At 60.8% G+C, this 24,695-nt stretch overlaps 1 protein-coding gene across 1 annotated transcript in view; it reads right to left on the bottom strand.

Annotated features, from left to right (window-relative positions):
- Positions 1-24,695, bottom strand: part of UMODL1 (uromodulin like 1) — a 69,661-nt gene that overhangs the window by 29,853 nt on the left and 15,113 nt on the right. Inside the window, exons 4-15 of the mRNA XM_029940620.1 lie at positions 24,092-24,213; positions 21,547-21,733; positions 21,198-21,339; positions 19,962-20,041; positions 18,134-18,275; positions 17,226-17,322; positions 15,232-15,292; positions 13,827-14,068; positions 9,352-9,430; positions 8,133-8,387; positions 5,082-5,194; positions 3,420-3,639 (exon numbers count right to left, since the gene is read on the bottom strand). Of these exons, the coding sequence (XP_029796480.1) occupies positions 3,420-3,639; positions 5,082-5,194; positions 8,133-8,387; positions 9,352-9,430; positions 13,827-14,068; positions 15,232-15,292; positions 17,226-17,322; positions 18,134-18,275; positions 19,962-20,041; positions 21,198-21,339; positions 21,547-21,733; positions 24,092-24,213 (1,740 nt within the window). The remainder of the gene's footprint in view (positions 1-3,419; positions 3,640-5,081; positions 5,195-8,132; positions 8,388-9,351; positions 9,431-13,826; positions 14,069-15,231; positions 15,293-17,225; positions 17,323-18,133; positions 18,276-19,961; positions 20,042-21,197; positions 21,340-21,546; positions 21,734-24,091; positions 24,214-24,695) is intronic.

The following is a 24,695-nucleotide window of genomic DNA, read 5'->3' as shown; positions in this document are numbered from 1 at the left end:
GCCCGGCCCGCGCGGGAGGGGTTGGCGTCCCTGGCCGTCCGGCACTGGCAGGTATAGGAGCCCTCGACGTTGATGCACTGGGCAGCGGGGGAGCAGTCATGCCCCAGGCTGTCTGCACACTCATCCCAATCTGCCGGGGGGGAGAGGAACGGGAAGAGCGGTGAGGGGTGGCCAGCGGGGCGGAGCGGTGAGGGGCGGCTTGCCCACCACAGCCTGGCACTTTTCAGGACCAGCGTGAATCAGACTGTGAAACAAGGTTCGTGGGGACCACATTCCCTTCCCTCCCCGCCCTCTCCAGCCCCTTCCTGTCGCCCCCGCCCCCCCGGGCCTGCTGCCCCCACTCATACTTGGCTGAGGAAACACCTGCTGGTCTCATGCATTCGACACGTGACTGAGGATAAAGCACCACGTGTGATACTCAGGGTAAACCTCAAGGCATAAACACCCCAAGCCATATCCCAGGCTGGGAGGCGGTGGAGGGGGCAAGCTTCCCACACCCCAGAATCCGTCCTTCTAGTCCCTGCCTATCCCTCCGGGCCCCAGGGGAGCAGCTGGCTCTGAGCAGAGTTGCCTCTTCCGGAGGAGTCACCGGGGCACCGGCAGGGGGTGGGCCGGCCGGTGAGGCAGGTGCGTCTCGAGGTCCTTCTGCCCCGGATTCCCTAGAGCTGAGAGCGGAAGCACCCCATCCAGGCTTGGGTGCCCCGGGAGCCCAGACCCGGATTTCAGTCAAGACAAGTTCAGTTTTGTGCAGAGAAAAAGTCTGCAGCCCAGGGGCTCTACCCTTGTGATGTGGTTTGCAGTTTCTCTTCATGTGATCTTCACAGAAGCTCCCAGAACGAGCTCCCGGAGACCAGCAGGCTTGTCAGCTGATGCAACAGTCACCCCTCTGCCCTGGCAGACAGGGCACAGGGGCAAGCTCATGGGTCTCACTGGAGCTCCGCCTGACCTACAGCCTGCCAGCAGCTCATGGAATTGGGGTGGGGGTGGGAGGGTTGGCTGGAGGCCTGGGATGGAGCCCGGGCTGGCCAGGCGGCAGGGCCCTGTGGAAAGCAGAGGCCCCAGTAGAGACCCAGGCTCCCATCACTGAGCTCTTGTGAGTCATGGTGATTCCCCAGCCTCCCCAGCACGCAGCTCACAAGCACGCCCCAAGGAAGGCATGGACAGCTTCGTCTGGTCCTGTGTTGGAGCCTCAGGCCAGGCAGCTCTGCGGTTCAGAAGGAGGAGGCAGGCCCACAGTGGGGTCTGCCGGGGGCCTCTGCCCTTTCCGGACACGGGCTGGAGCCCCAAGCCAGGGTGCGAGGGCTGTGCTCTGCTCCTACTGGCCTTGCAGCTGGGCCCATCTCCCAGAGGAGGGGACAGCCCCTGTGCAGAGCCGTGACCCCCGGCACGGGTGGCCTCAGACTTGAGCCTCGCCCCCCAGGAATGGGTCAGAGAGGCCCCTAAAACAGGCTGCAGGTCCCTCCAGGTCCCACCTCTCCAACCCGGCACCTTGGACCAGAGTAGCAGGTCCCTCGATGGCGTGGCTCGGAGGAACACAAGGGCCAGAGGCACACCCTCCTGGAGGGGGACCAAGGACACATGGCCGCCCAGCGACCCCAACCCCCTAACAGATGGGCATCAGGGAGAAGCCGAGCTGGTGACAGCTCACCCTGCACCGCACCCTGGGACACGCTGACCCACGGCGGGCAGGAGCCCTGAGTCGTGCTGGAGCGCCCTGAGGACACCCGCTGAGCTGTGTCTGGTTTGCTGGCGTTGTGTGCAGTGGCCGTGCCTGGCTTCCCATCCCCGGCGCAGGGCCGCCTCCCTGAGGGGGCTGCCTGCGGGCTCTCCAGACAGATGCCAGTGGTCACTGGGTCAGAGGACCCTGCACGGGGCTGGGCACCCCCCCAGATAAGCAGCAGAGGTCTCCTCATGGCCGCCGCTCAGGGCCCAGCGTTAAGCAAACAGCCCGATGCCGGTCAGGGAGGTTGCAGAGCAGGACCCTTAACGGGACCTGCTGAGAACCGGGAAGAGAGGCAGTGGGGGGCACCCCTTTCTCCTCTGCAGCCCGAGGCTGCCCTTACGGGTCACGGGTGGCTCGAGGCTCCACAGTCTATTCTCTGTCACTGCCAGAGGCCCAAGTCCAGGGTCAGGGTGAGGTGGGCCTCAGTCCCTGGGGGCTCCGGGCGAGGGTCCTCCGTGCCTCTTCCGGGTTCTGGGGCTCCACGCGCTCCTTGGCTCCAACCTCTGCCTCCGCCTGGCCTCCCCCCTGTGTGTCTGGTTCTCTCCTCTTCTGTGTCTTCTAAATTAGGGCCTCCCCTGATCCAGGACGATCCCGGATACTTACCTTGATCTTATCTGCAAAGATCCCTCTTCCAGACGAAGTCTGAAGTTCTGGATGGCCCTATCTCTGAGCTCCACCATTCAGTACTCAGGCAAAGCGCTGGGATTGCCTGACACCCGGTACACAGGACGGTGGCTGGCTCGGATCTGGCCTCAGGTAGGGCCCGAGGGTGCACGCTGAGGACCGACCCGCAAGGCACTCCGTGCCTCCCTGCTCTGAGCCCCCCGAGCCCAGGCGAGGCCTGCCAGGCGCAGAGGACGCCTGCCTTCTCCATCCCTGAGAGTGAGTGGCAGCCCACCCCAGGCTAAGCAGGCGATGCTTTCCAGGTATGACCTCAGCTGACAGTCCCACGCCTTCCCTGCATCCTTGGGGGACGGGGGGTGGAACAGCAAGCCAGAATGCCACTGAGCTCAGAGGAGAGGGCGGAGCTCATGCTCAGATGCCTGCTGCCCGCACGGGGCTCCAGACAGGTCCCTGATGCAGGCCAGGAGACCCTCTCCCTGCAGGGACCTCGTCCCTGGGCTGGAACGGCCAGACCTTCCTTACCTGTCGGCTTGCTCTCTCTGCCTCTCTGTCTCTGTCTATTTCAGTCTCTCTGGGTCTCTCTTCATGTCTCTGCCTCTATGTCTCTGTCTCTGTATCTCTATGTCTCTGTCTGTCTCTCTCATCCGTTCCTCTATTTCTGACCCTGTCTCTCCCCTCCCTGCCCCCCTAGCCCCTCTGTCTCCAGGTCTCTCCCCCTACTGATCTGTGCCTTCCTGCCTCCAGGTGACATCAAGTAACATCATGTTGCATTTGGGCCAATGAAACAGCCTTGGGGTGCAGGCCCTGACCCCACAGTCAGCCCCCAGTGCCCTTCCTCTCGAGGGTCCTCCAGCCCAGACCCCCCTTGCGTTCTGGGCCATCTCCGGGAGTGAGCTCCCTGGGCTCTGGGGTCCCTGTCCCACCTGGAGACGTGAGATGCAGGCAGGCTCCCCGGTCCCAGGGAGGAACTCAGAATAAAGAAGGATTCCAATGTCACGTCCTCGACGGACCTTTCGGATGGCCAGGGCTCGAGGTGCCCCGGCGGCGGGCTCGGGCGTGAGGGAGAACTGACCTTCCACGAGCGTGCCCCGCGGATCAATCTGGAACACAGTGCTGGCCAGCAGGCGCGGGAGCATGGGGACCAGCATGGACACGCCCACTGGGGACTCGGGGTCCTGCACGGTCAGCCTGAGCGTCACCACCACGCTCCCGGCCTGGAGAGACACCATCCGAATCTTCAGCTTCCCTCTCCTGTTCAGGTCGGACACGGCCGGCGGGAAGGAGTTTTCAACCTGGCGGAGAAGAGGCGACAGCCACTCACACATAGAGCAGAAGCATCCATTAGTCTTTAGGACCGCTGATTGGGGCCTGGGTGACCGACGGGTGGTGAACAGAATCCATGTGGCCCCTTCAGGACCAAGAGGAGTTGCCCAGAAACCAGCCTCTTGGGGCAGAGCAGAGGCACCCCAGCCCAAGGCACCCCAGAGGGGCCTCCCCAGGGACAGCCCGGTCAGCCTCGTGCAGATCCCTGCCCACCACCACCACCGGGGTCCCCATCGTGCAACACGAGATGTGCAATCTGCTCTGCGTGCACACCGGAAAACTGGTGTGCGTGCAGGTAGATGTGTGTGTGAGACACACAGACCCCGGGAGTGGATGGACAGATGGAAGGACAGGAGGGCCCCTGAGGGGCAGGCCCGTGGCTACCTGTGGGCCCCCTCACTGGCTGTGTCCGCCAGGAAACACACGGGCAGCAGGGTGCTCCGGGCCGGCGCGCCGCGCTAGGAGCCCCCAGCCTTGCCTCGCACCCCCACACCAGGCCTGCACCCATGAGGGAGTTTCCGGGCAGGTGACGTGGAGGACGCCCTCCTTCTGTCCATCCCATGTCGACGGGTCTCTCGAGCAAAAGCACTCATTGCCCTTTGGCTCGAGTCTCCTTCCAAGACGGGTGTAGAATGGACGGCGAGGAGGGGACCGGGCCCCCACCCAGGACAAAGGGCAGACTTGCTCATGTCTGATCCCGTAAAGATAGGGTCTCGCTCTCTGTCTCTAGAGCAACGTTCAGGCAGATCTGCTCTCGGCTCCTTAGGAGATTTGGTTTCCGTAAGCTCGGGGCTGGTCAGCTGTGATGTGACCACTGTGTGCATCCCCCCACCCCCTCCACGTCACCCCCGTGGGACTCACAGCCGGAGGCTCATGCAGCCCTGCTGTGCTGTGAATCCCACGTCTTGGACCAGCCCTGCCCGACAGAAACAGGGTAAGTCCGTGGTTTGCAGGAAAGGGAAAATCTCAGCCCGTGCACGCTTCTTTTGCTCTCCAATACTGTCACCACTGGTCTGGCTCTCCCAGGCTTCGGGCTGATGTCTCCACTAGCCACGTGGCAGGCGGGGAGGGGGAGGGGTGCAGGCCACCCCACTCAGGCCTCCTGAAGGAAGCCGCCCCGAAGACAGATGCCCAAGTCCCCTGGATGGAAGGGTCCCTGAAAAGCCAGCTGCACCATCAAGCAACAGCACCTGTTTGATCCAAGCATGGGCTTCCGAGACGACGTGGCCCAAATCTGGATTAAGTGCCCTGGACACAGGGTGCACGCAGGTAAATGCCGCGGGACCTGGGCTGGGGCAACGCACCCTGGCGGCGCTGTCGCAGAGACAGGGCTCAGTGCCGCGGTGGGCGTGAACGGGAGACGGGCCGGGTGTCCCCACGGACCCCCCCCCCCCCGCGGCTTCGGCTTTACCTCACGGAGCAGTTGTCGAGAAAAGTCCTGGAACTCGGCGCTGCTGCGGTTGAGGAGCCCGTCCGTCATGTTGCAGTTCAGGACCCTGACGGTGACTTGGAACACCCGGGCCTCTGCAACAGAGTGACAACGTGAAGGACAGTCGCAAGCTTTGCTGCCAGCTTCCCAGAAAACCTCTTCCTTCGAGGGGACGTTTGTTGGAGGATAGAGGCTTCCATCTATCCCGGATTGGGAGGTGCACTGGGGACATGATGTGAGGATGGCTGACCTCTGTGCGCACGCGCACATGCGCACACACGCGCACACACAAACATGCACCCGCATGCACACCACTTCTACACCGGGGCAGGGACCGACAGGACAGCAGCGGATGTGGCCAGCAGCCCACGCCAGCAGGAGCCAGCCCTCAGGGGGCACACGTAGGTCCTGAAGGTCCCTCCAGCCTTCCCTCACCCTTCATGGCTACCGCTTTCCCACCTGGTGCACACACACACAGCCAGCCAGGTGCTCATGCCAGACCCCACCCGGTTCTCACACACACACACACACACACACACACACACACACACAGAGCCAGGTGCTCACTCGGACCCCACCTGGGGCCCCAGCACTAACATGACCCACGTGCCCCATCTGCCCAGGACTCTCCAGGTCTGTGCCCCAAATTCTCACCTAAAAGCACACTCTGCCCCAGGCAATGCATTAGGGACAGTCACCCTGCAAGGGACGCAGCTTCTCTTTGGACACAAGAGAATTTGGGAAAGTAAGATGGCCTGGGACCCGCTCGCCTCTCCTGTCTCCGAGGGTGCAGCCACCGCTCTCCCCTGGCCCGCGAGCTCAGGGTGCAGGGGGGTCCCCACAGCTGCGCACATGCACCACAAGAGCCCCAGAAACGTCACCAGCTGTGCCACTCTGGACCTTCGCCCATCGTTAGAGGACACAGGTGTCCCTATGACATCAGCCTCCAGCCCGGCCACAGCGCTGGCCCTTCTGGAAGGCCCGAGCCCCGGGGAGCCTGGATTCTCCGGGAGGCTCTGATTCCACGGCCACAACCACCTCCCGGCGTGGCTGGCTCCCAGCGTGGCCGGCTCCTAGCGTGGCCACATGAACGAGATAGAACCTTTAACGTGAATCAAGTTTAAAAGAGCACTTTGGGGACGCCTGGGTGACTCAGTCAGTTAAGCCTTCGACTCTTGGTTTCAGCTCAGGTCATGATATCACGGTTGTGAGATCAAGCCCAGCATCAGGCTCTGCACTGAGCATGGAGCCTGCCTACGATTCTCTCCCTCTCTCTCTCTCTCTCATGCACATGCACTCTCTCTCTCAAAAAAAAAAAGTGCTCTGCACACAAAAGACATTTTTACGATGCAGAGAAGGAAAGAAAATCAAGGCTGGGGAAAGAATAGCTGGCCATTCAGGAGCCTTTCAAAACTTTTCTTTTTTATCTTTATTTTATTTTTTTTTTTTTGAGAGACAGAGAGAAAGAGAACACATGCTCGAGATCGAGGGAAAGGCAGAGGGAGGGAGAGAGCCTCTCAGGCAGGCTCCCCACTCAACCAAGAGCCCAGCTCCGGGCTCGATCCCATGGTCCTGGGATCCTGACCTGAGCTGAAGTCGAGAGTCAGAGGCTCCACTGCCTGAGCCCCCCGGACTTTCCTGGAAGGCAGGGGCAGGCGGGTTCCCAGCGCACATCCTGCTAGAGATGAATTTGCTCCGGACTTGCCCGGTCTGAGGGGACTTGGGGAGGAAGTGGAGGGCAAGGGACAGCAGTGATGGGGGGGGGACTGGAAGAGCTGGGGTCCTGCCCTCACCCCCCAGGGGCCCTCGGGGGCAGAGTGCTCCCTGCACTTACTCCTGTAGTATGTGGAAAATACCACAGAATGGTGGGCTGGCCCCTGCTCCAACACTGGAAGCCTCATGCACAGAGGTTGCACTTTGTGTGCTGGGGCTCTGGGGGGCCCTCTGGGTGCCCATTCTATGAGCTACGACGATTTGGCAAGGGCCAGCCCCCAATCGGCTCGCAAAGGGTGCAGGCCATGTCCTCAGAGGTCTGCTCCTTCCATCCCTCATTTGTCTGCTGCCACGGTCACCAGCACTAAGCCCCACACGGGACAGACACCCCCCTCCCCCGAGGGTCTTGTAAGCAGCGGTTTCTATGTCAGAGACCGTCCCCCAGCACCCACGTCCACATCCAGCAGCCTGCTTAGAAGACAGCTCCCCCCACCAATGCCGGACATGAGGAGGTCTGCCCCACCCAGGGACTGCTGGGCCAGGCCGAGGGGAGATTGAGTCACGGGCGGGGCAAGGTCAACCGCCTGCAGCTCCCCGCCTCCCACCACACCAGCTGCCCTGTTGGAACTGAATCCCCAGCTCACACCTATAACGTGTTTGTTTAGATGGAAAAACGCCTCTCTGTGGCTTCTGGGTAGAGGGCACTTGGTAGGGGCTCCCGGGTAGGGGCTCCGGGGTAGGGGCTCCCGGGTAGGGGCTCCTGGGTAGAGGGCACCCGGGTAGAGGGCTCCCGGGTAGAAGGCACCTGGGTAGAGGGCTCCTGGGTAGGGGCTCTCGGGTAGGGGCTCCCGGGTAGAGGGCACCCGGGTAGAGGGCTGCCGGGTAGGGGGCACCCGGATAGGGGCTCCCGGGTAGGGGCTCCCGGGTAGAGGGCACCCGGGTAGAGGGCTCCCGGGTAGAGGGCACCTGGGTAGAGGGCACCTGGGTACAGGGCACCCGGGTAGAGGGTACCACGGAAGCTTTTCAAGGGCATCGCGGGGGAAATGAGGCCGCGCCACGAGGACTCCGGGACGTCGGTGTGGTCTGGGGAGACCACCACAGACTCTCGGCCAGAGAACTCAGTGCAGGAAACGCCTGTCCGCCTGCAAACCCCGCCCCCTGTGCTGAATTACACTTTTGGCCCCACCCCCTGACTGCTTCCTACGTCCTTCAGACCAGAGAGAGGGGCTCCCCGTGGACCCTCCTCCTGCGACAGGACTAGACTAGGGGCGCGAGGGGGGACCGCAGGGACAGGCGGAGCATGCGCACCAGCGCCCTTACCGGTCCTGACGGCCAGCGTGGCCGTGACGTCGGCCCCGCACGCCCGGTAGGCGGTGCGCACCCCGTACCGCTCTCCGGCCTCCAGCCCGGCCACCTCCAGGCTGCTGCCCACGGTCCTGGCGCTCCGGACGAGCTGCTGCCCCTTGTAAACCTGCACGAGGAAAGTGCGGGGCCAGGGCGAGTGCAAACGCCAGGACACCCGGAAGCTGCTGCTGGTGACGTTGAGGGCCACGTGGTCCCGGATGGGGGGGCAGTCTGCGGGAGAACGGAGGAGGGAGATCAGGAGACCCCAGAGCCCAGCGACAAAGGCAGAACTCACCAGCGGGGCCCCGTCAGACGAGGACACGACGCTCCGCACAGCAAGGGAACGTGTACCCCTCAGAAACAAAAATACCCGACTCCATCCAGTTAAAATGCGGGCAGAGGGTCTCCAAAGAAGATGTCCATCAGACGGCCCCCAGACCCATGAAAATGTGCCCAGCAGCACTGACCGTCAGGGAAACGCAAACCAAAGCCGCACGGGCCACCCGCTCACCCCTGCCGGAATGGCCAGTATCAGGACGGCGAGACAGCGCGCTGGCCGCTGTGGACGTGCACCTCGGGGGAGACGATGCAGGCTCCCCGGGAAGGTAAAAACAGGCCTGCCCTGTGCCCCCGCAAGCTCCTCCGGGGATGAGCCCAACGCACACGACAGCACACTCCCGAGGAGACGCCGCAACCCCATGTTCACTGCAGCGTCCTTTACAAGAGCTGAGTCGCAGAAACAACCCACGTGCGTGTATTGTGGCCACAGTGGTGGGTCAGGGGGTGCACTGTGTCCCCCCAAATTCATCTGCTGGAGCCCTAACCCCCGGTGCCTCTGACATGACTGTATTCAGGGATCGGGTCTTCACAGAGGTGACTAAGGTAAACTGAGGCCACTACGGTGGCCCTGCCCCACTCTGAACCGTGTCCTTGTGAGAAGAGTCAGGACACAGAGGCGCACAGAGGTACGACCACGTGAGGACACAGGGGGGACAGCGTCTACACGCGCAGGAGAGAGGCCACAGGAGGAGCCAGTCCTGTCCACACCTGCGTCGGGGACTTCAGCCCCCGGAGTTGGGAGGGAATGGGCGTCTGTCGCCTAAGCCGCCGGCGCCGTGACGCTTCGTCCTGGCCACCTGAGCCGACGAGCACGTGGCCTGCTGCTGCTTCGCCACGTTTACAAACGCCGTCTCACCCCAACCCAGGGCCCGAGTGTCCTGATCCACTCGCTTGTGGTCATCGGCGGAGGACTTCCGCTGGCCTCGCCCATCGCTCTACAGCGACGGCTCGGAGGGAGACCCGAGGCAGGAGTCACTCAGGCGGGGCTCCCCGTGCGTCCCCATCGAAACCCCTGCTTTAGGGAACAATACTCTAGGATAACAGCCAACATATATTTTAATATTTGCACAGAGGTCGGTCTGTCTTCGTGAAACAGGAATTCTATAAGAGGTAGGTGGCCCTTAGTCTAGTCAGCGTAAGTTCTACAGCAGAATTTGAGTTCTATAAGAAACAAGCCATGAAGGTTTTTTTAAATCTGAAAATCTGAAGTAATGAAAAAATAATTAAAAAGTGTCTGAAGGTCCCCCAAAGCCCTTCACGTAAGGATTCCTAGGGCACATGCTTTCTAGTAGCGTGGCCATGTTCTCTTTCTGGACACACGCATGTGCTTCGTCTCCATCAGAAACAAAAGCTGGTACAATTCAGCTCGTTTCCCTTTTTGCCTTGGCTGCCAAGAGGCTCAGAATCAAGTGTAGTGCCCCACACTCGTCCTTCACTCAGCCTTCCCGTGCCCTCAAGTCACAGAGCCCTGCGTGAGTGTGCGTCCCCGCTGAGCCCCCACCGGCCCCCCAGCAGGTGGACATAGACCCTTGGACGCTCGCACCCGTGAGCCCAGCCCTGCCCCCCTGCCATTCTCGTAACGACTGCGCCCACCTCATGTCTCACTGTTTCCTGAGAGCTCCAGGGGGCGGGAGGGGGCGGGGTGTATGTTGAAGACCACGCATCTGTCTTTTTTACTGAATTGTCCATTATTTTTCTGCGTGTTTCTCACACGGACGGACAGGGACACGGTTGTTCACACTTCCTCATGCTTTCTTTTGTGGCAAGAGAAGGAAGGCGTGTGTTGGCCGCGGGGAGGCCAGGCCTTGGGGCCTGAGACTGTGGGCCTTGCCCGCATCTGCCCGTCGCTGCAACCCTGGAATGAAAAAAGTGCGCCCAGCCCAACCTCCCAGCAAGCACGGCTGCTCGGTCTGCACCCCGGCAGCAGAGGCTTCGTGGGGGAAGTAAGGAAGGACCACCGCGTCTTCGCCCAAAATCTGCTCGGAGCACAGACGTTTCCACGCAGGCAGGCCACGTGATGCCAGGCACTTTCTGAAGCCCGTGGGTGACCTCGAAACCCCGGTGGAGAGGGGCTGAGACCGAGGCTGGGGGTTTGAGCAGCGGTGCCCACGCACACCCAAGCCGTGACCCTGTCCCCTCGGCGCCCCTCAGGATCCACCCCTGATGCGGGGCAGTGAGAGGCCAGTCCCCACCCTGGTGTTCAGCCACTCAAGCTCATTGTGAAGACAGACCTCTACATGGAAGGGAATTAAAGTGGAGAAGGCCGCCCCTATGTCTGAGAAGTGACCCCTGCGAACGGGGCACAGGCAGAGTCTAGAAGAGCCCCAGGCTGGCCAGAGATGCAGTCACTCTGCGGTGAAGACGCGGCGGGTCCCTGGGTCCCCGAATCAAGGAGCTGCTGACCCGGACATTTTGAAGGCTTGCCAAACCTCCTGAGCTGCTGTGAGCCTGACCCTCCTGCGGCGGAGACAGTCTGGGGGCCCGAGGTGACGATCGCTTCCACGAGCGTCCCTGTGGCTCTTTCTCCACTCGCACACCTGGGACCGTTTGCACTTGACCACTCTCAACCCTTTTTGACCAACTACCACAGTAACTTCGTGTGATTCGACGTTTCCCGAACGTCACCGCATGTTTGGCATCTCCACAGACACTGATGGAAATGACGCTGAGTTTCCACACCAGACACGTGCACCCGAGCGCCCAAGCGGCGTAGCCTGCGCTGCAGTGGCAGCGGGCTCTCGGGGCCATGGGGGCACTCGCAGGGAGCTCTGAGCTCCCTCACCCGTGACATCGGTCATGCTGCTGCGCCAGCGGTCCATGCTGCCAGGAGGGCCCGCCTTTGCTGCGTGCTGTGTGCACCGGGTGGGTTTTCCCACTGAGTCCTCCCAGCAGTGCCTGACGGCTCTACTAAGACCCACGTTACAGAGGACAAAACTGAGGCCGAGGAGGGCAGAGCCGCCCGACGAGTAAAGACAAAGGTCACATGCTGTCATCCCACATGGGCGTGCTGTCCATCCCACGTGGGTGCTGTCCGTCCCATCGGGGTGCTGTCCGTCCCACGTGGGTGCTGTCCATCCCATCGGGGTGCTATCCGCCCCACCGGGGTGCTGTCTGTCCAACCACGGGGCTGTACTGCAGAGTGACCTCCCAAGACAGCCGGTCCTCATCCCCGGAACCTAGAAATGCTACCTGCTTTGAGAAAAGGGTCTTTGCAGGTGAGATCAGGTTGAGGATCTCGGGACAAGATTATCCTCTATTACCGGGGCTGACGCCAAATGCCGTCACAAGTGTCCTTACACGAGAGCATCAGAAGGAGATTGCGGGTGCACACACACACAGACACACACACACACACAGGAGGAGAGCACAGGCAGACTGAAGACACAGGCCTCGGAGACGAGCGTGATGTGGCCCCAAGCCACGGAACTGGGGCAGCCACCGCTGAGCGGGAGAGGCTCAGCACAGATTCTCCCCAGGGCCTCCGGAGAGACACCTGCCGATCTGGGCTGGGTGACACGGATTCCGGACTCCTGCCTCCAGCTCCGCGAGGGTCAAGGCTGCGGCTGTAGACACCCGGTCCTCTTGCGGTCATCCGAGAGGTGGGTCCTTCTTCAGCCGCTGTCCAGGCGGCGGGACAGCCCTGCGTGCAGAGAGCTTCTTCCACGTGCTGCTGCACACCTCACACTTGAGGCTGAGCCCGCCTCCACGGGACAGACCCGGAGCCACTGCAAACAGAAAAGGTCCTTCTGCCCTTTCCGTCTGTCCTTCCCAGCAACCCGGATTCTCGTCTTTCATTAGCAGGACACCTCACCACTGCGCTAGAGCTGTCCAACGTCCCTCTGAAAGCGTGGCCCTAGAAGACACAACCCTGTTGACTCTGCGTGACCCCAGGGTACCATTGCCCGGAGATCTTCCCCGTCCTGTGGCCACGAGCCAGATCCGGGACCTCACGTTTGTCTCCGTGCCACACAGCATGGAGGTCTGCATCCCGGGTCTGGGCAACCTTGACCCATCTCTGGAGAAGCAGATCGGGTGCTACCGGGAGTGCCTCTGTTCCCCCGTTCCCTCCAGCCTGACCCCTGACCCCGATCCTTGTAAAGGTGGCTATGCTGAGGGCTCCAGCCAAGATTCGGAGCGCCCAGCTGTCGGAAGCCCGCCTGCCGATGAGAAGCGTTAGTGTCCATGAACCTCCATGGCTGCTCCCCGCCAGCCCTGGCCACCTCTCTAGCCGGCAGCCCGGCCCTGACCAAGCCACAGGTTCACGAGACGTTTCTTCATGGGGCCGAATAGCCGTTAGGCGCCAGCTGGGAAGGAGACCATGTCAGACCCTGAACCCAGTTCCACCTGACCCTGAAAACAGCCCGTGTTCCTGGACTGGCAAGTGGGGGACCTCGAGGTGGTTGCTCACGGCTTTTGTTTGGTGCAAGAAGCCAGCTGCCCGGCGCGCCGTTAACTGGATGACTCATCCCACAGGAACAGCATCTGAGATTCGTGCTGTATTTTCCACGGGTCTGCACCTCCAGAGCCTGCCAGCAGATTGCTCATGGATCTTAGCTTCCAAATGGAAAACACATGCTGCCTCCCTCAGCAACGCGCCGCTGGGGCTCACGCTGCCTTGCGATCCGGGAACGCGGCGCGTCTCTCCCGCCCCGTGAGCAGCACGGTCAGGCGGTGCAGAGTTGTCCCCATTCCAGTTTCGCCCTTGAGCGGCCCCTGGTCTGGAGGGAGCCTCGTCACTCACGGGCCGGCTGACGAGTCCCTAACGGTAGATGGAGTCCCCACTCTTCTCAGGTGACCAGCTGGAGGATTTTCAGTGACTGTCTTCCAACCCTCGGTGCTCGCTGCGGCACAGACTCTCCCCCGGGGGCCCCGGTCCAGGAGACGGGGGGGTGGTCTGCGGGCCGCTCTGCGCAAGGCTCTGCGGGCCCGTTCGCACGGGGAGGGAGGTGCGGGTGTCGAATCAGACCCCGAGGTCAGGAGGTGCGGCAGAGTGGCCATGAAGTGAGGCCGGAAGGTGCATTTTTGTAACATCCAGGGACCCTGGGAAGAGTCACTGCTCATAATAAATACTTGTTGAGCGCCTACTGTTTGCCGAGTATAGTAACCAGGAGGCCGCCTCCTCGCGCTGTGGAGCTTCACCTGCTGTGAGATGGAACATTCCAGTGGGAGAGGACTGCACACCTCCCGCTCCCCAGGGGCTGCTGGGGAACAGCCCCTCCCCGGCGGCGGCCCCCAGCCTGCTCCCCGTGCTCCCAGCAGAGCAGAAAGAGAAAGCAAGGACCTTAAATCATCTCCCCAGAGAAACCCCCTTCACCCTAGAGTGCTAGTCACCCCCTGGCCCTCCACACGGCACGGCCACTGGGCCACGCGTGGCGCGTCACGGCAGTCCCCGGAGGATGCCCCGTGGTGGCTCTGGGTCAGGGACAGATCATCCAAAATTGGGGCAGTGCCCTCCAGCCGGAGCACCGAGAGGGGAGGTCGCCTCGGGTGGCGGATGGGGACTGGGCTGTCTGTTAGAACCGGCTTTGGGACCTTGTACCAATCTTCACGTTTCTTTACCTGGACTTTCTCTTCTGGAAGTGAGCGCATTAGGGCCGGTGCCTGTGGGGGGCGCTCTCAGGGTTTACCGAGGTGAGGCCAGAAAGAGCTTAGTACAAAGCCCGGTGAGTTAACTGGCCGGCAGCACTTGGCCATGTTGTTTTTTTTAATGTTTTTATTTATTTTTTAGAGAGAGACACAGCATGAGCGGGGGAGGGTCAGAGAGAGAAGGAGTCACAGGATCTGAAGCAGACTCCAGACTCTGAGCTAGCTGTCAGCACAGAGCCCGATGCGGGGCTCGAACCCATGAACAGTGAGATCATGACCTGAGCCGAAGTGGGACGCTTAACCGACTGAGCCACCCAGGCGCCCCTTGGCCGTGTTATTATTATGAAAAAAGGGAGGGTCCTCCCTGGGATGTTCCTTTAAAGGGGAAAGAGCATAGGGGCGCCTGGGTTGCTCAGTTGGTTAAGTGTCCACTTTGACTCAGGTCATGATCTCTTGGTTCATGAGTTCAAGCCCTGCATCAGGCTCTGTACCAACAGCTCAGAGCCTGGAGCCAGCTTCGGATTCTGTGTCTCCCTCTCTCTCTGCCCCTCCCCTGCTTGCTCCCTGTCTCTCTCTGTCTCTTATAAATGAATAAATGTTCAAATTAATTAATTAATTAAAGGGAAAGGGGCATTGAATTACATCACGAATCAGCTCACACTCAGTGACAATACTCTCCATAACCACTTCGCAGTGTCAGAGAAAGTTCTAGTCTGCATAGCAGAATGTTGGAAGCAATCTAAATGCCCCCAGGAGGAAGTAGCCCAGAGCCTCATCCCCTTGCTGCAGAAGGTCATTACATGGTCCCCCCTTCTCCGCGGGGGACCCCCAGGGACGCCTGAGCCTCGGATAGCACCCCACCCTCATCTGTACTCTGTGCTTTCCTGCACACACACCTGTGACAAAACTTAACTCATGAATCAGGCGCAGGAAGAGATCAGCAACAATGATGACACACAATGTAGAATTATAACAATATCTGTAATGAAGGTTGTGTGAATGTGGTCTGTCTCTCTCAAAATATCTTAGTGCCCTGAACTCACCCTCACTGTGCCAATGGGAGATGACAAAATGCCCGCATGACAAGGTGAGGTGACCCGTTGTGATACAGGCCGTGTGCCAATATGGCATCACAAGGAGCAGCACCCACTTGCATCCAGACCACGGTTGACCACGGCGAACAGCAGGTCAAGGCCCCGCGGCAAGTGAAACTGCGCATGAGGGGACCCACTCTGTCACTCAACCGTCGGAAACCGTCCTCATGAAGACCTGTCTGCTTCCTGGAAAACTTCACAGGACGTAACGGAGAGTGAGGACGCTGGATACAAGACCGCACTGACCACAGGGGGTTAAGCAGCCCGGGAAGCCAGGGAGGGAACGAGATGGAGACAGTTGCAGGGCCCCAGCACCGCCACGTGCCCTCCTGCCACTGGCCCAGGTGGTTACAGTAACAAACCAGGTTCTGGAAGGAATGACGGGCCCATGTTTTAGTGGCCGAGTGCAGTGGGCTGCACCCGCCCCGAGGGTGAGCCACTGGAGGGAAGGCGCCATGCCCATCCCAGCCCGTCCTGCACCCTCTGCTCCGGCCTGCCCCTGCCGGCAGTTCCTGCCTGGCTGTGAGGCCTGGTGTCACCGCCGACGTGTGTCACCAGTGCATGCGCTGTCCCCTGCCAGCCACTGCCCCCTGAGCCCCCCCACTCTGCACCTGCCCAACTCAGTTACAGCGGGCCCGTCTTCTACACATGAGGGGGCCGCCACAGGATGGGCCCCCTCACGTGGAGAACGTCTGTGCTCCTCCATCCCAGGGGTCTATCCTTGAGGTCACCACATGTCCACCCTGTAAAAGGGCCTTGGCCGTCACAGCCCCCTGCCTCCCCAATCTCAGCAGGGCCGGGACTCCGTCTTCCCAACTCCCGTGGAAACTTCTTCTGGACCTCATTGGCTAAGGTGCATCACAGGGCCACCCACCTGCAAAGGAAGGAGGGAAACGTGGCCTTTGTGGCCGGGCACATCACCCACAAAACTCACTCCAGGTGCCATCGCTAAGGAAGGAGAGGTGGGGCTTGGGGACTGCCACGGCCCCTCTGGTCTGTTCTCTGCCCAACAGCGGAGCACAGCTGAACACAGGTGCATCACACCGTCCCCTCTGCCGCCTGGTGCCCCCCAGAGTGCCGTCTGCCTCTGAGGACAGTCCCTCAAACTGCAGGCTCATCTCCCGAAGCCACAGGAACGGGACATCACACATCGTGGGGGAACGAGGCGCCACCTACGATGTATGAAGGAGCCTTGCCAAAGCAAGGTCAAGTCTGAATCTGATTCTGATGGTGCCTCTCCATCAGGGATTCGTGCACTGACTGGGGATCCCCGGCAGACCTCAGGGTCCCAAAATGTAGATGAGGAAAAGAATGGTAATTTTCGCTAGTGTCTAATTAAAATGCAGCCTTTCCTGGACGCCTGGGTGGCTCAGTCAGGTAAGCATCTGATTCTTGACTTCAGCTCGGGTCATGATCTCACAGTTTGTGGGTTCGAGCCCTACATTGGGCTCCGCACCGATGGTGAGGACCCTGCTTGGGATTCTCTCTCTCAGAAAATAAATAAATAAACTTTAAAAGATAAAATAAGGGACACCCGGGTGACTTAGTCGGTTGAGCGTCTGACTTCGGCTCAAGTCATGATCTCGCAGTTTGTAGGTTCAAGCCCCGGGTTACGCTCTGTGCTGACAGCTCAGAGCCTGGAGCTGCTTCAGATTCTGTGTCTCCCTCTCTCTCTCTCTCTCTGTCTCTCTGCCCCTCCCCCGCTCATGGTCTGTTTCTCTCTATCTCTCAAAAATAAATAAAACATTTAAAAAATTGTTTAAACATCTCACTCCCATCTCCTAGAGATATATCCTGGAGTAGTGACAGACGAGGTGACGCGGTGAAGAGGCTTCTGAGTAATGGGGCAGGGGGCGGGCCGCCGATGGGGACAGAGAGGGAGCAGGAAGGGCCGTGGGGGGAGCAGTGGGTTCATCACGCTCCTCTGTGTGCTGATACTTGTCTACAAGTTTCCAGAAGAGAGACTGAAGGTTCTCTGTCGCCTTACCACACGTGCACAAGGTCCTGCCCTGGTCCCTGAGCCCCTCCGCCGCGCTCCATCCGTCCCCACCGCCTCTAAGGTCCCGGACTCCGCCTTGCGCACGGCTGCAGGGGGCCTGGCCTCACCCCATGTCAGCGGTCCTGGGGCTGCGGTAACCAATGCGGTGCTGCGGTAAGAGAAACCCGCATGCGCGGCTCCGAGGTCAGACGCTGGAGATGCAGGTGTGGGCAGGGCTGTGCCCCCTCAGGGAGTCTCCCTCGACCGTCTCCCCTCCCCGGCCCTGCCCCCCTCTTATAAGGACCCTGTGATGACTCTGCCCCCACAAATAATCCACGGCTGCCCCCCTACCTCGAGACCCTTAGCTCATCCCATCTGTAATGTCCCTTCTGCCGGGTCAGGGACAGGATCACAGCCCTGGGTCAGGATGCCAACACCGTTGGGGTTTGTCGGCCACCACACACCCTCCCTTCCCAGCTCACTTCTGGTCACTCTCTGGTCTCTGCCCAAAGGTCACACTGTCCAAGAGCCTGCCCTGGCCACTGCACCTGATACTGTGCCCCCAGGCCCCACCCTGCCCATCACTCTCCTTGGTCTTGGTGGCCGAACCACTTCCCCACCTTTGGGATCTGTCCACCTGTGTGTCATCTTCCCCACTGAAATGGGAGTCAAGGGAGCAAGGGCTCCTGGGCACTGAAGGACCCATTAGAACAGTACCCAGCATATAGCAGACACTCATTAGAGAATGTTGCCCATGGGAATAGATGGACGGATGGGTGGATGGATGAGTGGATGGATGGATGGATGAGTGGGTGGATGGAAGAGTGGATGGATGGATGGATGAGTGGGTGGATGGCTGGATGGATGGATGAACGGATAGGTGGGTGGGTGGGTGGATGGATGGGTGGATGAAGACTAACCTGACCCCCACCACCCCCTTCATGCAAGCTGGCCATTCCAGCTGCTCATCTCCCACTCACCACCCCAGCTGCCCACTGGCACCTACACCTGCCACCTGGCGACCTGCATATGGCCCAGCAGGCTGCTGGCCCTGTGCCCCTCCCCCTCCGAGCTGCATAGCAGAGCAGCTGCAGGCGACCGTCATCCCCAGCTTGGGGGGCCCTGCAGGAAGCAGGAGAAGACATGCCAAGGGTGGACCCCCAACAAGAAAGGTTCAAAGTGGGTCCCAAAGCTGGAAGAATGTGCCGGCATCTGTCCCCACCAGCACACGAATGCTTTGGCATCTCCTGAGAGACCACGCCTCCTCCAGGTGTTCCCGGTGCACCTCTGGGAGGGATGTTCCTTCTTCCCTGGCTTCCTGCCTTGCCCTGGCTATTTGCCCGCACCTCCTCCTGCACGGACTCCTAAATAACAGGGTCCCTCGGCCAAGCCCCCGCCCCTTCTCCCAAGCATGCCTGTAGTGTGCCACCTGGATGCTGCCACCCGGTGACACGTGCAGTGTGGCCCCCTCGGGGTTCCTGCACCAAATACCCTTCTCGGTCAGCGCCTGGCCCGGACCCTGGATGTCACCTCCATCTCAGTTTAAACTATTTTCATCAATGCTAAGAACCGGAGCCTTTCCCGACTCATCGGGGATCTCCACCCATTCGTGGTTTAACCAGCACAGCCCCGCCTCCTCCCCTCTTCTTCCCTCCGTCGAGTTAATCCAGGAGTCTCCAGTGCTGGTCTCCACAGGTGCCTTGATCCCCCCTCTCCCCACCACCTTCCGCCACCCAGATCCCAGCTCTCTCCTGACCAACTCCAGCGCTGTCAACCCACAGCCGCTTTTTTCTAGAACACCCAGCACCTGTCACCTCCCCTGACCCAGCAGCGCCAGGCTCTCGCTTATCAATGTCACCTGGATTGACTGAGCCATTACAGGGCCAGTCCAGGTCACTCCTGTGGGCCCGTATGAGTGTCCCTCACTTCCTCTGCACTCTTGGAAGGGCCCCGATCTAAACAAGAAGCTATACATGCCATGCCCAGCTCACATCTGGCATGTTCTCTACTGAGTTTCCCAAGAGCAAAGGCCGGGACCGATTTGCACCCACGTCCAGAGCGGTGAACGCGCATAAATGAACATTCACTAAATCAAAGGGTGGCCGGCAGCTCTGAGATCAGGAATGCTGGAAGGAGCTGACCCTCCCCTGAGCGTGAGCCAGCCATCCCTCTGTGCAAGACCAGCGGGGCTCTGTGGCCTGCGGTCCCTCCTGCAAAGGCTCCTTGGCCGGGCCCCCCCCGGCTGGGAGGGCTCGGAGGCCCCCCACTCGTGCGGCTCAGCTTCTGGGCAGATGAGGTGGGCAGCTAGGGGCGACAGGCATGCTGGTGCAAGCCATCCACGTTCACACGGCGCCCCTCCTAGAGCAGGCCCTGTTATTTAGGAGTCCGTGCAGGAGGAGGTGCGGGCAAATAGCCAGGGCAAGGCAGGAAGCCAGGGAAGAAGGAACATCCCTCCCAGAGGTGCACCGGGAACACCTGGAGGAGGCGTGGTCTCTCAGGAGATGCCAAAGCATTCGTGTGCTGGTGGGGACAGATGCCGGCACATTCTTCCAGCTTTGGGACCCACTTTGAACCTTTCTTGTTGGGGGTCCACCCTTGGCATGTCTTCTCCTGCTTCCTGCAGGGCACCCACTGCCAGGTAGGGACCCGCGGCCCCACCCATGACCGCCTGGTCACTCGCCTTAACCTCCAGACAGGTGTCCCACAGGCTGAAGAAGCAGCTTAGGGAGGGGCCCCAGGGTCGCTTCGGAGCCCTTTCTTGAGCGCCCCGGGGCCCACTGGGCACCTTCCCCCAAGCAGGTGTCCCACGTGTCAGGCACATGGCGAGCTCCTCTTGCAGTCCCACGTGCACCCAGGGGCTGATGCTGCCTGGGAGAGGCACTTTGCGGCTGCGTCGAGTCCAAAGGGTGCTGGATCAGGGGGCCCCAACCTCCGCCCGGGAATAAACTTCCTGCGCAGGCCGCGGTCGGGGCCGGAACTGAGCCACCGCTCCCGGCGTTCAGAAGGCACCTGCCACTGTCCCGTCAGCCAGTCCCTTGGAACAGCAGCTCAGACATGATCCTCCCTTGATCCCGGAGCAGCGGGGACAAAGTGGGACAGAACGAGGCCGCTTCACATTCTCCCCAGGCCGATGGGAAGCACACGGACCACCGAGTCATCCACGGAACACCGCCCCACTCCCCTGGCCAGGTGAGTGACTTTCGTTCTTTACCAGTCATGGCTTCTCTTGGTGCTGGCCTTCCCCTCCCGCTAGACGAGATTTACGGAGACACCCACTCTTAGCCTCTGAGGGTGTCCAGCTTAGACCAAGCCCCCCCTTCCTTAGCCTCTCCCACACTGTCCTGGAGAGGACTCTCTCTGACCCTCTATGGGACCCCCCAGAGTGCCCTGCTCCGTGCCTTGTCTCACGGCCCGGAGTCCCAGACCCGGCACACACACGACAAGTGCCTCCCGTGGGCTCTGACCGAGGGCCATGTCCAAACGGACAGCACGGGCCCTTCTCCTGTCTGCAGGGCTCACTTCGGTCTTCAAGAACATCTATGGATATTGACAAGGGTAAAATGCAATCACTGGGGCTTTCACCAGCCTCCAGACTCTGGCACGTCCCCCTCGCGTGTGACCCTCGGGGTCACAGAAGCTGCACCAGCAAGAGCACCATTGCTCCGCAGCGGGCAGCGGCAGGTGCAGGTGCCCCTCCCCCCGTGGTGGCAAGAACGTTCCACGGGGCCCAGCCTTCTGCTCACACGCAGTCCACGGCTGCTTTTAGGCCACGAGGGCAGAGCTGAGTCATGAGACAGAGGCCGTGTGGCCTGCAGACAGAAACATTTACTGTGTGGCCCTTTCCAGAAAATGTTTGCTGACCCCTGACTTAAACACCCCCCTCCCTCCGCAAAAAAAGATGACGACCAGATGATTCTTCCAGAAACAAGGCCACCCTGCAGGGGGGAAGAGTGTGCATAGAGGGGCAGCACCCACTCGTAAGAGAAAAGGGGTGACCTGGGACAAGAATCTTTCAAAAACAAGTTCGGTTTTGTGCAACCGTACCAGATGGGCCTCCCAAGGCCAAGGGTGTCCCTGGAGAAGGTGGGAACCGGCAAGAGGGACGGTGAGGGACCCGAGAGCTGACGGAACAGGTTGGGGTCCACCTGTTCTGGGATTTGCTGGCCGGCACTTGGGCGTGAGGACCCTGGGCGGGTGCAGGGGAGGCACAGAGGGAGGGGGCGGGGGGAAGGGCAATGTCAGGGCAAAACCCTTCTCGAAACCTGCACTTCGGAGCTTGGAGTTTAAACCTGGCTTGGGCCAGAGGAGCGAAATGCAAGTGGGACCAACTAGCCCTCCCCTGCTGGGCGGTGCTTCCTGCAGCACCCCCCCCGGCCCCTCCCCTCCGCAGCACCTTGCACCCGGATGCTGATCACTTCATAGACACGCTTCACGATGCCATCCAGCGTCGCGGAGACATTGGCCACGGGCACCGGCCAGGGCAGGCCCAGCAGCAGCTGTGACACCGTGGTCGAGGGGTCCCCGCTGGCCGACTGCAGGTGGTGGACAGAGGGGTGCAGCGGCTGCAAGGCACCGGTGACCTGTGGAGCCGGAGTCAGAGCGTCACTCAGCGGTCGGGCACCCATCAGACAGATGGGGAGACTAAGGCCGGGCAGGGTAAAGACAAACTCTACACACACACACACACACACGCACGCACACACACGCATTCCACTCTGCAGAAAAGACCAGATCCGAAATACATGATACAGTTGTCATGGCCCGAATTGTGTCCCCTTCAAAAACCCCATGTGGAAGTCCGAACCCCAGAACCTCAGAATGTGACCGTATTTGGAAAGAGGGTCCTTGCAGATGTAATTAGTTACCATGAGGTCGTTGGGGTGGCCATTGTCCCGTTCCAGTGGAGTCCTGGACACAGAGGGGGTTCTGGGGCCCCGGGGGAGAAGGTCCTGGGGCGGACCGTGCACACACCTCCATGCTGGCCTCCCGGCCTCCAGAGCCAGCAGGGAGAAGCGTGCGCTGTGTCACAGCCGCCCCAGGGGACAGCGGCCCCAGGACCCCAGCCCCACCCGCGCCCCGAATCAGGTGCAGAATCACAGTCTGTGTCCTGCACATCCGGGTCTTACTTTCTGTTCTGTTTTTGACATTTAACAATCTCTTTCCTCAATTCATACATGCTCTTCTTTCCTGTCCCCGAGTCTCTAGGCCCCAAGCCAGCGTGGACGCTGAGAAGCCAGGCCATCGGCAGGACCGACTGGAAGAGCAGGTCACCAGAGCAGGCTTTGCCAACACAGCTCAGGTCCCCGCGGGGACGCAGAGGGACGGTTCGGGGGGCACTGGATCAGGGTCCTGGCAGACGGGAAACCCCCTCCCAGGGGCGGGGGGAGGTGGAGCCAGGGGCCGGACTCGTGGGAGTCCCTGCGTCAGGGAGCCCAGTGCTGGCCGCAGCCGGGAGCCCGTGGGAGGCAGGGCCCTGCCAGGGGGGAACAGTGTGCCTGGCAGGGCGACACCCACTCATTAGAGAAAAGTGGGGGGCTCGGGACAAGAATCTTTCAAATACCAACAACCACAGCTCACAACTACATCATCAGCACCATGGCGAGCTCCTTGCGTGTGCTTCTTCAACCTCAAAGCCACTGTCTCAGGTGGGATTATGATTATTCCTATTTCATAAGGGTATCTGAGGCACGGAGAGGCCAAGTCACTTGCCCAAGTTCGCACAGCGATGAATAACAGTGTTGGGATTTGCCAGGAAGTCTGGCTTCAGGGCCGTGTTTTGGGACAGCCCAGCCCCTCAACGAGCCAGCAAGAGACGAAAACCCCTTCCGGGCGGGACCGGTAAGGAGGTTTCCAGGTGTCAGGGACAGTTTGGAACGCCTGTGTAGCCACTTTACTGGAGGACCCAGCGCAAGCGGAGTGTGAGGTCTGCCAGCAGGTCTAAACACCAAAGAGGGACTCAAGTCTGAGGCGGACACTGTGACTCTGAGCCACAAGCCGGGGACAGCCGCAGGCCCCCCAGGAGGGGCTGGGTGTGCAAGGAAGCAGTGGGGGGCGGGGGAGGGCTCGTGCTCAGAAGTCACGAAACATCTCGAGAGACAACGGCTGAGCTGAGCGTGAAGCCGAGGGTGGGGCTCTTCTATTCCGGGGTGACGGCCCGGGTGGCTGGCCCACGCAGCCCGCGCCGAGCTCGGCCAGCACCTGGGAAAGCCGCCCAGGGGCGATGAGGAGCGAGGCCCGCCCGCCACGGGGCTCCCAGGCCAGGGTGCGGAGCGGGTGCAGACACCAGGCGGGCAGCCCCGCCCGCGCCAGGACCTATGGCCGTCTGTACGGGCGCCTCCTCCAGGAGCCGCGCTGCCCCTCCGGGGACAGGCGGCCACATCTAGAACACTGGCTGTCACAGCCAGGCGTGTGTCTGGCTTCTTGTATGCGGAGGCCATGATACTGTTGATGATGGCGGGAAACCCCGCAGCGGAGAGCCACAAACCCCAAACATCGATAGCGCCCAAGTGGGTGACCCCCAGGCAGAGGCCCCGGCCCAGCACTTCCCCGATGCCGTCCCTGATGCGGGGCCCATGCTCGGGGCCCGGATCCTCAGGGAGCTCGAGTGAGGTCAGTGAGGGCCAGCTCTGGGGCCCAGGCCGTCTACACTGCGGCGCCCTTTATGTAAGCCACAGACCACCCAAGACTAAGGGTTCCAGGCTCCGCATCCACAGGGGTAGCTTCCAAACACTGCCACGTGCACACTGCACTGCCCTCAGTTCATCCTCTTCAGAGCTGCTCTTACTCAACTAATTCAACAGAGAATTCACCTTTGGACCCTGCAGTCCCCTGTGGGTCCTTCCTCGGCCCTTGGTGCCCACCCAGTGTCTCCCAGGCGTCTGCCCCGGCGGCCCACCCTGGAGACGAGCCCCAGCCAGGCTCTCTGTGCCCCCACGTACCATGGAGTACAGAAGCCGCATGTGATTCAGGAGCCTGGGGTCCACCTCCTCCAGTTCCTGGAAGGCCATTTTCACCAGAACAGTCACTTCGTACCAGAAGATCACCGGGTCCCTCTCTGGAGCTGTGCGAGGACACATGTCAGTGAGCTGCCAGCCTGGGACAGGCTGGGGCCAGCGGAGCCCCGGAGAAAGAGTCTGCCGCCAGGGACAGCGTGGGACAGACACTTACCCCCCGTCCCCGCTGAGCTCACTTCCCTTACGCTATAATATATGTAATCCTCCATATATAGAGTGTGTTATTGTATACACCATACACTAGCTCATGCAGACAGGGCAGTGGCAGAATTGACACATACTGATAATAGTTTTCATTTTCTGTATTATGACTTCATACCACACAACTAGAGTGTGTACTGATATCACGACATCGTGACACACATCACATATGACACATACACGTTATTTATATGTATTTCCCTAATTCTGAACCTTGACCAGCCCGTTCCCCTAGGGGTAGCCTAGGGTCAAGGACAGGGCCTTCTAGACCCAACAGGTGTGTCCCGAGGGCCAGGCCACACCTGCGCCAAACCAGCGCTCTGACAGG

Source organism: Suricata suricatta, chromosome 5 (assembly GCF_006229205.1).
Source record: "Suricata suricatta isolate VVHF042 chromosome 5, meerkat_22Aug2017_6uvM2_HiC, whole genome shotgun sequence".
NCBI classification, from domain to species: domain Eukaryota; kingdom Metazoa; phylum Chordata; class Mammalia; order Carnivora; family Herpestidae; genus Suricata; species Suricata suricatta.
The sequence above is the reverse complement of the archived record's forward strand: the minus strand, read 5'-3'. Positions and strand labels throughout refer to the sequence as shown.